The sequence below is a fragment of the Tupaia chinensis genome, unplaced genomic scaffold, assembly GCF_000334495.1.
Source record: "Tupaia chinensis unplaced genomic scaffold, TupChi_1.0 Scaffold144150_1, whole genome shotgun sequence".
NCBI classification, from domain to species: Eukaryota; Metazoa; Chordata; class Mammalia; order Scandentia; family Tupaiidae; genus Tupaia; species Tupaia belangeri.
In genome coordinates, this window is record NW_006204006.1 from 443,569 (window position 1) to 455,387 (window position 11,819).

Genomic DNA, 11,819 nt, shown 5'->3' on the forward strand with positions numbered 1-11,819 from the left:
AGCCCCACAATAAGGAAAGGGCCCAGCCCTCAGTATGGCTGCCACAGGCAAACGCCCCATGACTGGATTAAACTGTGACTGCAAGGCTCAGCTGAGGTGCACTCTGAGAACACCGTAATTATTGCTTGAGGCCACTGTGACCTTTATATGGACACAAATCACAGTTCCTTCAGCTTTGCTGTGCCCTAGGTAAGGGGCCAAACCAAGAGGGTACTCTCTGCCACAGAGAACTGGGCTGGGGACAGGAAGGCTGAAAGGACAGAAAGGTCTGGAATCAGGTCTGGAAATCCGAAAAAGGTCTGGAATCAGGCCAGGGTCAAACCTCACCCCTGATGCTTGAGCTGCTTCCTTGGGAGCCTGAACATGTCCTGTGACCTTGAAAAGTCAACCTCTTTCTGGGGACACAGTGAAGGGCCCTGGCTCAGTCACCCACCCTTCCTGTAGGGCACTGGTGCTCACCCTGCACTCCCTGTGCAGCAGAGGCATCTGTGTGGATGGACAAGAAGGAACAACATGGTGGTAGAGCTCACAGAACACTATTACCAAAGGCAAGGCCACCAGGTAGGAATCCTCCAGGAGAGCAGCAGGGAAACTTGCAATCTAAATGATTTCCTGGGGTGGGAATCTGGAGGCTGGCCCATGCCCACAGCCACTCCATGGCCCAAACCCACAGTGCTATGTATGTGGGACACTGGAAGTTAAAAATAATCAGAGGAAAGCAACTCTTCCTTCCCTGAATAGCTGCTCCTGGGATTATTAAAATAGGAAGACTGTATATATCTGATTAATCACTCTCGTTGCCATGGCAGACTGCACTGGGTGCGACGCCGGTCAGTCGTGTACTTTCTTCCTGCTGCTCCCCCCACAGCCCTGACTCCATGAAGGCCTCAGGCAGGCCTGACACTTGGCTACTACTCTCTTGGCACCAGTCCTCCACAGTCAAGACCTGACCTGGCTGTGACCCTGGCCCACACACCTCCAGTGAGGGTCCTGCAGTGCTGCAGGGAGCGTTGGATACATTAGATGCCTTACAAGCCCTGCTACCTGAGCTCTGTCCAGGCTTGGGTTGCAGCCAAAAGCTGCAATCAGGTGATGCAGGCAGCCCAAGCTGGCCTGCAGGAGTTACATACCTCCTCCTACCCCCCTACCCCAGTGTCAGCCCTGCCCATATGTACCAGCTCATGGCTCTGTGGCTTGCCCTGCAGCTTCTGGTGGTAGTCGAAGGTGAGCCTGTCCAGCACTGCCTGTTCTTCCTCGTCCACAGTGGCCATGGAGCGCTCCTTGTGGATCTTGTCAATGTCAATAGGCTCTTCTCCCTCCAGGATGGCACTCCACCAGTACTCGCCCACCTTGCTCAGGTTCACCTAGGGAGAAGAATCAAGGTATGAGGCACAGGAGCTAGACCCAGCAGAGTCCACAAAGGGTGGGTGTCTGGGCTGAACCAGGACCTACAGCTCAGTGAGAGGCACCATCTGGGAAGGAGCTCGTGACCCTCTCATGAGAATGTGTCTGCTGCAATACAGCAAGGTGAAGAGGTGTGGGGACCTACATTTTTGACATCTTTGTCCCTCTTCTTCAGGTCCTCCATCACCAGAAAAAAGGCAGTGCCCACCCCCAGTTCATCAAGAGGACCGCACATGAGCCTTTCCAGGTCTTCCCTGCTCCGCATCAACCAGCAACCATCTGGCTTCTGAGGGTAACACCTTGGGGAAGCTGGGACCAGAAGCCCAAATTTAGTCTGATGCATGACAGAAGCTCCTGGGGACTCATTGCTCTTGGCTGGGAGCTTCAGGAGCCCAGCCACCACTTCCTCCATACAGCCAGGTTTGCAGCATGAGGGGGTCCTCCATTCGTAGACCTGGGCCCTTCATTGGCTTGAGAAAGACAAGGCAGGCCATCCCGAGTCTGATACCTGCCTGCCAGATATATCAACAGACATGGCACAGGTTAGCCCTGTTGAGAAAAGAGTACCCACTAGCCTCAAGAGCGGCCCTCAGTATGGGGTCTGTGGAATTATTTCATTACCACAAAAACTCAAAGCCAAGTGGAAATGTGGCCTACCAGCAGGGGCAGTGTGGAGCCTGAATATCCCAGATGCTCAGCTGTTGCAGGACACCTGGGACAGACCCTGGCCATGCTACCCAATGAGACAGGGATACAGGGAGCAAGGACATTGGCTACGGCCCCCAGAGGCAGGGGCTGGGCCCACGGGGAAGTTCTTTCCAAGGTGACCAAGAAATCCTAAGTGGGTCTGCCTACTTGGCCCTGGCCCTGTCATCTCTGATAAGATGAAACCAAGCTGCTCACAGAGTGGGGAGAGTGGCAGAGGTTATACACAGAGCAGGTGTTACCACGGAGGAGCAGCTTCCTACCAATTGATGAAACCTGCCCAGTCACCTGTAGAGGACTGTGAAAAGTGGGCCTGGAGCTGGTTCACAGACAAATGACCACTCTGCAGAGCTACTACGCCAAGTTCAGGGACATGTGTGGCCCCAGAGGTGGCACTGTAGACTGCGTTTACCATCACCCACTCCTCCCCAATGAAATCTTGCCACCAAAACCCACTGACACCTAGAACATGCTGGCCTGTCCTGTAAAGCCCAGGCTCATTCTCAAGCAGGCAATTAACCAAGAGGATGGCACTAAGGAGGTGCTGGAAGCCACAAGGAGAGCAGGAGGTCCTGGGACCTGAAAAAGCAAGATAAAAATCTGTAGTGCAATGTGACATCAGCATCCCCAAATTCCTTCCACTCTCTTAGGACCACTGTACCCCACCCCATGCCTGCTCTGTTCAGTAAGCAGCTCTGCTCTGCCAGGGTCCACATGAAACTCAGGACCAATCCCCATCTCCAGGCATGCTGCTCGGTCGGCTTGCTCTGACTTCAGTCTGCATGACGGGGACTGGCTGGGCCTCAGGAAGACCAGAGCTGAGAACTCTGTCCCTTCTTTACTACACTGATACGACCAAACGCCTTCCACATGGGGAACACAAGCTTTCCCTAGGAAAGCTCTCTGTATCCTGGCAGCTCTGTCTCCTGGAGCAGCATGGCCAGGAGAGACGTTGGGGGCATCTGCAGAACACAAGCCTCTGGAAAGAAGCCACCCTTCGAGTTTCTGCTTTTGTCTTCATCAGGTCCACAGAGCATATGTTGCTGGAACTCACAAACCCTGCAGAGTACCCACTGTAACTCTACAGCCAGGACCAGTCTCCACATCAGAGCCCTGCCCACATCTTGCAGTGCTAAGACGCAGGGCAGAGACTCACTCGGGCTCAAGGCCAGTGACAGCACCTTGGGGCCAGGGCAGAGACAGGTGAGAGGTGGGCAAACACTGTTGGGGATTCAGTCACTATCCTCAGGCCTTGATTACCCCACAGGCCAAACACACACCCAGGCTGTGGGGTTGGGACACCGTCCATGTGCTCTGTGTCTGCCATGCACTTTGCAACCCAACAAAAATCCAGTGAGCAGCATCCCATCAGAAATATTTGATCTGCATTTAAATTTCATAAAATTCACAACTGGAGAGTAGATCTACATGTATGGGTTGTTCCAAAGATCCTTAAAAGTTTCCACTAATTCAATCAAACAGGTTTCTGTGGGGTGTTTTGTTTTTGAGACATTTTTGATATAGGGCACATGCACTCGCCAGAGACAGAGAAAGACAGACAGAGAGAAAGTAAGAAGTCACCCCCCATGGGGGGATGGCCATGCTGCAATCCCTTCTTCTCTCGGGATTTTGGGCAAACACGTACCTGTGCCTGATGTGAGTTGCAAGCCTCCAGGACTGGGACTTGAATCATGGTTGGCCACAAGGGAGTGCAGTGCCTTAACTACTACGCCAACTGCTGGCCCCAATCAAGTAGATTTTTAAACATTCTGAATTAAAAATTTTAAATTTGGTTCATTGGTCTCATTAGTCTGCTGCGTGTGTTGTAAGCAAGGCAGTGCAGTTTCTGGGACAGCCAGCTCACTCAGATGCCACCCACATGCACCACACATGGGACAATCCCAGGAGCAGTAAATCCACTGTCTGTCTGTCTGTTTTCTGCTATAGATTTCTGCTATAGGGCACATGCACTCACCAGAAAGACAGAAAGCTAGAAATCACCTCCTTGGGGGATGGCCATGCTGCAATCCCTTCTCCTCCATCCTCCTCTGGGATTTTGGGCATGTGCACACACACACCCGGCATGAGTTTTCTTTTATTTATTTATTTTTTAATTATTTTCTTTCTCTCTCTCTCTTTGCTTCCTTCCTTCCTTCCTCCCTTCCTTCAATTTGACCAGAGACGGAAAGAGAGAGAGACAGAGGGAGGGAAGGAGAGAGGGAGGGAGGGAAAGTGAGAAAGCAAGTCGTCAAACCCAGGACTCAAACCATGGTCAGTCATGTGGGAATCCAGCATCCTTTACCAACATACCACCTGCTGGTCCCCAGTATGAGTTTTTAAGCTATCAGGTCTAGGTCTCAAACCATGGTTGGCCATGTGGGAGTCCAGCAATGTAACCGCTACACCACCAGCTGGTTCCAAGCCCACATTTTTTTTTCTTTGAGAGGTTTTTGCTATACGGCGCGTGCACTTGCCAGACAGAGAGAGACAGAGAGACAGAAAGCAAGAAATCACCCCCCAGGGGAGATGGCCACGCCACAATCCCTTCTCCTCCATTCTCCTCTTGGGATCTTGGGCACGCATGCACACGCGCCCGGCGTGAGTTCTAAGCCACAGGGTCCGGGACTCGAACAGCTGTCAACTACATGGGAGTCCAGCAACACAGTCATTACGCCAACTGGTGGTCCCTAAGCCCACTGTTTTAAAAACTCTCTTTCACTCATTCAGAAGTGAACAATTCAATAGCATTTAATACACAATGGTATGCAACATCACCTCCACCTACTTCTAAAACTTTACCCCCAAAAAGCAGCCCTGTTCTCAGAAGTCACCCTCCCCACCTTTTTAAAGAGAGATTTTTGCTATAGGGTGCATGTGCTCGCCAGAGTGACAGAGAGACAGAAAGCAAGAAATCACCCCCAGGAGAGATGGTCATGCCACAATCCCTTCTCCTCCATTCTCTTCTAGCGATTTTGGGGCACATATGCACACCCAGCATTAGTTTCAAGTTGAACTGCAGTCAGCCATGTGGGAGTCTAATGATATAACCATTATGTCATCTGCTGGCCCCAGCAGTCAACCCCTTTACATTCTATTCTTTCCTCCAAGACTCCCCTCGCCAAAGTCAACGACTACTGATTTCACCTCTAGATGTGCCTGCTGTAGACATGTCAGCCAAAGAATCCAACACTATTTGCTGGCTTCATCTAGTATGGTGTCCTTGAGGTACATCCATATTGGAGTCCATGTCAGAACATGGCTCCTTTTTCAGGATAGTATAGTCCATCGTATGGATATATCACATTTTATTTATTAATGTGTCAGTGGACACTTGGGTTTCTTTTTTTTTTTTTTTCAATTGTAAAGGCGGCCACTGTGAACATTCATGCATCAACATCTGCTCAAGTCTTGACTTTCTATTCTTTGGGACTATTTAAGTGCAAGTAGAGTTGCTGGGTCACATGGTAATTATATATTTATTCACTTTCTGAGGAACCACCACACTGTTTTTCACAGTGGCTGCACCTTTTCTTTTGACCAGAGAGTAGGCACACTCCCTTGAGAGGGAGGGAGGGAAGGAGAAAGAACTCTCCATTCTCCAGTGGGGAGTGGTCAAACCATAATCCCTTCTCCTCCACTAACTCCAACCTACTGGGACTTTGAGCATACATCCCCATGTGACCGATGTGTTTCTTGCCAATGGGGCCAGAATTCAAACTGTGCTGTTGGCCATGTGGGAATCCACCTCCCTCAACCACAAAGCCATAGGGTGGCTGCAGCATTTTACCTTCCCACTGCAGTGCACAATGGTTCCCGTTTCCCCATGTCCCCACGCTGACACGTATCTTTTCTTTTGATTACAGTGAGCCTGGTGGGTGTGGCCAGCAACACCTGTCCTCTATCCTGGTGCAAGTAAGAACACTGCCCCTCTGCCTTCAGGCCCTATGCCTGAACTGTTCCACTTCTTCTCACTGGGACCGTGAGGGCTCCCTTCAGTACTGAGGCTGCTGATGGGACCTGCAGTGTCATCTAGAAAGGTTTTCATAAAGGCCCCAGAAGACCAAGGTTTTATTTGTAAAATCAGTCAAATGTACTTTAGTACACTTGGAATACCTACTACTCTATTTTCTGAAGGTGAGCACCCTAAGAAGAACATGATCTATGAGGCTATTAACAAGATGATTACCTTGAGACTGGCACCCTGATGTCGTCCTGACCTGCCTGGGCCCCTCTTGGAGTACTCTGCCTCACACTCTGGGGCCTGAACCCCCACCTGCGGATTCCCAGCCCTTCTCCCAGACTCCAGTCTCCTCCTGTAAAGGCTCTATCCGCACTCCCCATCTCCCTCACACAAAGTCTTTTTCACTGGTTTCTTCATGCTCTGAATACTCACATGCTCTATAAACGAGTTAGATCTAATTGTTACTGCTGTCACTTCCACGTTTAGCTACTTCCTTGGTGTGATACTTTTAGGAGGCCTGAGGTACGGCTTCAGTCACTTAACCTTCAAAACCACTGAACGATGCAGAGCACAAGTGGCTCCAGCAGACTTCTGATGCCTGCTGCAGAGCACAGTGCCCAGAGGAAGAGTATGGTGTACCTAGAGTGGAGCACAAGGTCCCTGTCTTAACATCAACACCTCTGACAGTATAGCCTCATAGTCTAACATAGTTTCAGTATTTCTTTTTAGAGTAGGTCTCCCTATGTTGTGCAGGCTGGCTTTAATCTCTAGGAAGATTCTATTATTTTTTAATGTGTGAAACATGCAGAGGTCCCCCATGCACACAGTAAAACCCATGCTTTAGAGGGGCTGCCTCTCTGCCTGTGATGTTGTTCTGTTCAGCTTGCCCACATCCCGAATGTCACATAGAACTACACAGCCCTCACCATGCATGAGTGGAGGCTCTGAAGTTCGACATGCAGTAACCACACATCTGGACATGTGGGCATCCCAGAGTCTGACTGCTGTGCAGTTCCCATCTCTCCCTGAGAGACCCCTGTGTGCAGGGCTGAGCCATGTCACGCTGCTGTCTATACTGGCTGCAACTGCATATGCTCACCAGAAGCATAGGACCTGCTCCACGTGCCACACTTCATCCAGCACTTGCTACACTGTCTACTACCATTTTTTTGTTATTACTACCAGAGGACATGAGCACTCGCCAGAGAGAGAGGTAGGGGTAGGGAGAGAAAGCACACACTAATGGGACATAGCCACATACCAATCTCTTTTCCACCATCTCTCCATCCTGTCAATTTAGGGTATGCACACATGCCGGGCCACTGAAGCTAAGAACTAAACTGTAGTCAGCCATGTGGGATTGGGCTCCCAATGCACAACAGGGACAATAGGGCTGGCCTTCTGCATCTTCTTTTTTATTTAAAGAGAGATTTTTGCTATAGGGCGCGTGCGCTCGCCAGAAAGACAGAGAGAGAGATAGAAAGTGAGAAATCATCCCCGGGGAGATAGCCACACCACAATCCTTTCTCCTCCATTCTCCTCTCAGGATTTTGGGCATGTATGCACATGCACCCGGCACGAGTTTAAGCCATCGGTCCGGGACTTGAACCACAGGGTGTCCAACAATGTAAACATTATGCCATCTGCTGGCTCCACCTCTGCACCTTCTTAGCAGTCTTTTCAGCAGGTATAAAGGGGCAGCTCATTGTGGCTAGGCTGACTAGTGTATCCTTAATGACATGTTGAAATGCTTTTCATGTGCTTACTGGGCATCTCTTTGCATGTTGCATTTGGAAATAATTTCAACCTTAAAAGTTGCTAAGACAAGTACAAAGATACCCACACAGGCATTTCACAGTTGTGTCTGCACACTCTGCATGTGTGATGCACGTGTTGTAACACAATATTTAACAGCATACCTGTTTTGACCTATCTAAGAGTAAGCTGCATCCACCTTGGCTCTTTACCCTGAGTTGCTTCCTAAGGATAAGAAAGCCCTTTTATTTATTTGTTTGTTTGTTTGTTTATTGAATTAGGGGATATTTCTGGGTTTTAGTCATAAAATTATTAGTCAACATTGTAAAAGCAGATTTACAGACAGTAACAAAACGGGAATGGGAAGGTGGGTAAAATGTTCCAGAGACATCTTAAAAAGTTCCAAAGAAACACACCCAGCTAAAAATCTATAGTTAAACCATGGGTGCACAATAGGTTCTATTCATTCCTGCATTTTCTCAGAAACTTTTTCTTAAATTTGCCTTCCTCCTTCTCAACTTGTAGAGATTTGGCTTTGCATGCAATAATTTTCTCTTAATCTTTGTTCAGTTTTAGCCTGATGGTAATGGCCTCGCTTGGGTGAATACCAACATGGACAATTGTATCATTAGCTTTCTTACACTATATCTGCTTGGAACAAATGACATAATTATTTCTGTACACCTGGATTATTTTACCAATTTGCTGAATCACCTAAAAGAAATCACCTGAAAAACAAAACAAAACAAAAACAAACAAAAACCAACCAACCAAACAAACAAAACAGAGAATTATCCCCAGACCTCATCATACTTGCAGATGGGCATGGAACAGACAATGTACTTCTGTTGCTGCTCCTTGGAAACCGGGAAATGACATGATCTTCCTACATACGTGCTAGGGGCACTGAAGTGGGAGCAGTGGTTTGCAGTTTTTGCTATGGTCCAAGGTCACAAAAGGATTGAACCCCATGATGGATCCATCTGCCGCCAAGCAAACCAGGAAGCTCTTTTATTTATGACCCTGCTCGTCTTCAATTCAGCACAGGCCCCAGAATAGGGGGTCCTGATCCCTTTAATCTGGAACATTTCACAGCCTTTCTCTTTCATGGACGTCTCTTCCTGAGTAGCTTGGGTGACCTGACCACCTGGATATAGGGGTACTCTGCCTGCAAGTGTGACATCCACAACCTCTCGGGATATCCAGTTAGTCTTCTGACAAGATGAAGTCTGGCCTCTCCATTGTGCATCCACTGGTTTGCAGGGTTCTCCTGGGTCCCCCACCTGGTAAAGCATCCACTGAGGCCCTGCCTGGTCCCATCTCTCCTGCAAAGGTTAGAGAAGGCTGGCTTGCTGGATCCAGGCCCCACACTCCAACCAAGGTGTTGGTGCATCACTGAATTGAGTGCTTTTTCCTCTGCAAAGGAGAGTCTCATATCTGTCTACTGTCAGCAGTGAAACTAGTTTCTCAGTGGCTTAAATCTCATTATCTTTTTTTCTTTTTCGAGAGAAAGATTTTGCCTATAGGGTGCATACGTTCACTGGAGAGACAGAGACAGACAGAAAACAAGGGGATGGTCATGCCACAATCCCTTCTCCATTTTCCTCTTGGGATTTTAGGCATACATGCACATGTGCCTGGCATGAGTTTCAAGCCACTGGGTCTGGGACTCAAACCACAGCTGACCACATGGGAGTCCAGTGCCTTAAACACTATACCATCTGACAGTCTCCTTACCATCCTTTATGATGCTGGTATAGGGTGGAACCAAGAGAAGTCAGACGGGGAAAGTCACTGTCACCCTTTGTTTTACAGAAAACAAGATGTCCAGGTTCCTCTTTCTACCCACCTGACCCCAAATCCACAATCCATGTCTCTGAGGGGGCCTAGCTGCAGACTTAATCGAGTTCCCAACACGTCCTCATAGAAACTTCAACCCCAACATGCACAGACTTACCTCAACACCCCCGATCTGTGCTGATGATTCACTAACATTTACATCCCTCCCTCCTTAGTAACAGAACCTCATTTCTATTCAGAGAAGCATGCGGCCAGTGAGGGCGACTTTACTCCTTGCAGCTGCCTGTGTGATCAAGTTAAGGCCAACAAGACTTCGGGAACACTGTAGGATGTCCCCTCCGGAAGGCACCTTGGGACAAGGGCAGACACTGAGAGACGGCAATATGGCAGAAGCCAGCCCAGCTTGGCACTTGCTGTGGGAGATCATGGGCCATGCAGAGCAACTCCAGCTCCTCAGAATGTACTACCAGTCAGCATCAGCGCAGGCGCTCTCTCGGTTTTAATGTTGCCAACTATTTATTTAAGTTTAAATATTTAAAACGAGGTTATGACACTGCATAGGCTAGCCAGGACCGGGCCACAGCTCTCCAAGGGAGGCAAAAGGTCCATGTGCTTGGAGCTGCACCACTGCCCCGCCCCAATACAGAGGGCACTCCAGCTGGCTATGCTCAGAGCATTCCTTACATTTCTGCCTGGAGCAGGCCTTCAGTTCAACCACACTCTTTAGCTGGAACCTAGGGACTGGGAGCACAGGGACTGGCTCCGGGTCTCCTTGAAAAAACACTGATGACTCTCTAGAGACAGTGCCACACTGAAGGCTAATGGGCCCCCATTTCATGTCACATTTGAATTCCCAGGCTTTAGGCTCTTGCCAAAATATTAAAGTAACTTAACCTGTAGTTTCTAGTGAAGACACCAAGAACACAAAACTCAGCCCTGATGAGGCTCAGGGGTTATGGGCTCATCCCTGAGATCCACAGCAAGCAGCTCAGAGGCTGTGGTTTCAGGATTTCACTTTAGAGAAACAGTAACTACAGGAAATAATCTAGACATGGGAGCGAGGAGTGGGTATTTAAGAGTCATAGACAAATATATCACGGTGAGTCTTTATGCTTGAGCTTCAAGGTCTCATTCCTCAGAGAATGTTCCAGAGCCACTGTAGCAACTTTCAATGCCTGTGTGAGCATCTTGTCAGTACATGAAGATGTGCACGTGGAGGGAACTGGCCTCATGTACGGATTCTACGACCAACCACCGTGGAGCAAACAAATCCAAGTACTCCACAGCAGCAGTGGCCTGCCTACAGGCAGCCAGCCACCCATGGCCTACCCCGGAGGGAGAAACAAGGACAAGGTGCAAGCCAACTGCTTGGCTCCTGGGACTGAGGGAGGCACTGGAGAGAGGAGCTGGAGCCGTTGCCATGGCTGACGTCACGTCTCCGTAACCAAGAAAGGAGCTTGCCTGAGTCAAGAAGTCTCATTTCACATTCCGGAGTGTAGGAGGGAGGGAGGGAGGGAGGGAAGGAGGCAAGAACTGTCATACGGTTTTAGCAGCCACCCCTGCCTGCCCCAGCTGGCTGGTGTGTGAACCGCAGCTCAGGCAAGAAGGCACAGGCTGAATGTGAAGCGGTGGGGAGCCAGAGGTCAGCTCCGAGCAAGGACTGTAACAGAAACAGTAGAAGCTGTGCTCTAATGCATCTCTCCACAAGCCTCTCAGCTCTGAGAGCTCATAGCAGAGCTGCAAGGGGGCCTTGTCCTGGGGTCCTGGAGCTCTGGAGGCAGAAGTCTAAGATCACAGGTAGACAGCCCTCTAAAGGTGTGGGGCAAATCCTTATTTGCCACTGCCAGCTCGGGGAGGGGACTCCAAGCTCTCCTTGGCTTGTCACTGCATTGCTCCATCTACACATGGTCCTCACTTCTCTATCTGCATTTCCCCCTTTTCTACTTCTTATGAGAACTAGATTTAGCCCCAGTTTGGAGCCTGGGTAACCCAGGATACTCTCAGCTCAAGATCCTTAACTTAAGGGACCAGCAGTTATAGTTATAGCTATGTTGCTGGACTCCCATGTAGTCGACCGCGGTTTGAGTCCTGGACCCGGTGGCTTAAACTCATGCTGGGCACATGTGCATGCATGCCCAAGATCCCAAGAGGAGAATGGAGGAGAAGGGATTGCGGCGTGGCCATTCCCCTTGGG

General features: G+C 49.5%; 1 protein-coding gene across 2 annotated transcripts in view; it reads right to left on the minus strand.

Annotated features, from left to right (window-relative positions):
• The window catches only part of NUDCD3 (NudC domain containing 3), a 101,575-nt gene that overhangs the window by 6,158 nt on the left and 83,598 nt on the right, over positions 1-11,819 (minus strand). For both annotated transcript variants that reach the window (XM_006166018.3, XM_006166017.2), the window contains exon 5: positions 1,176-1,364. In XM_006166018.3, coding sequence (XP_006166080.1) covers positions 1,176-1,364 — 189 coding nt within the window. The remainder of the gene's footprint in view (positions 1-1,175; positions 1,365-11,819) is intronic.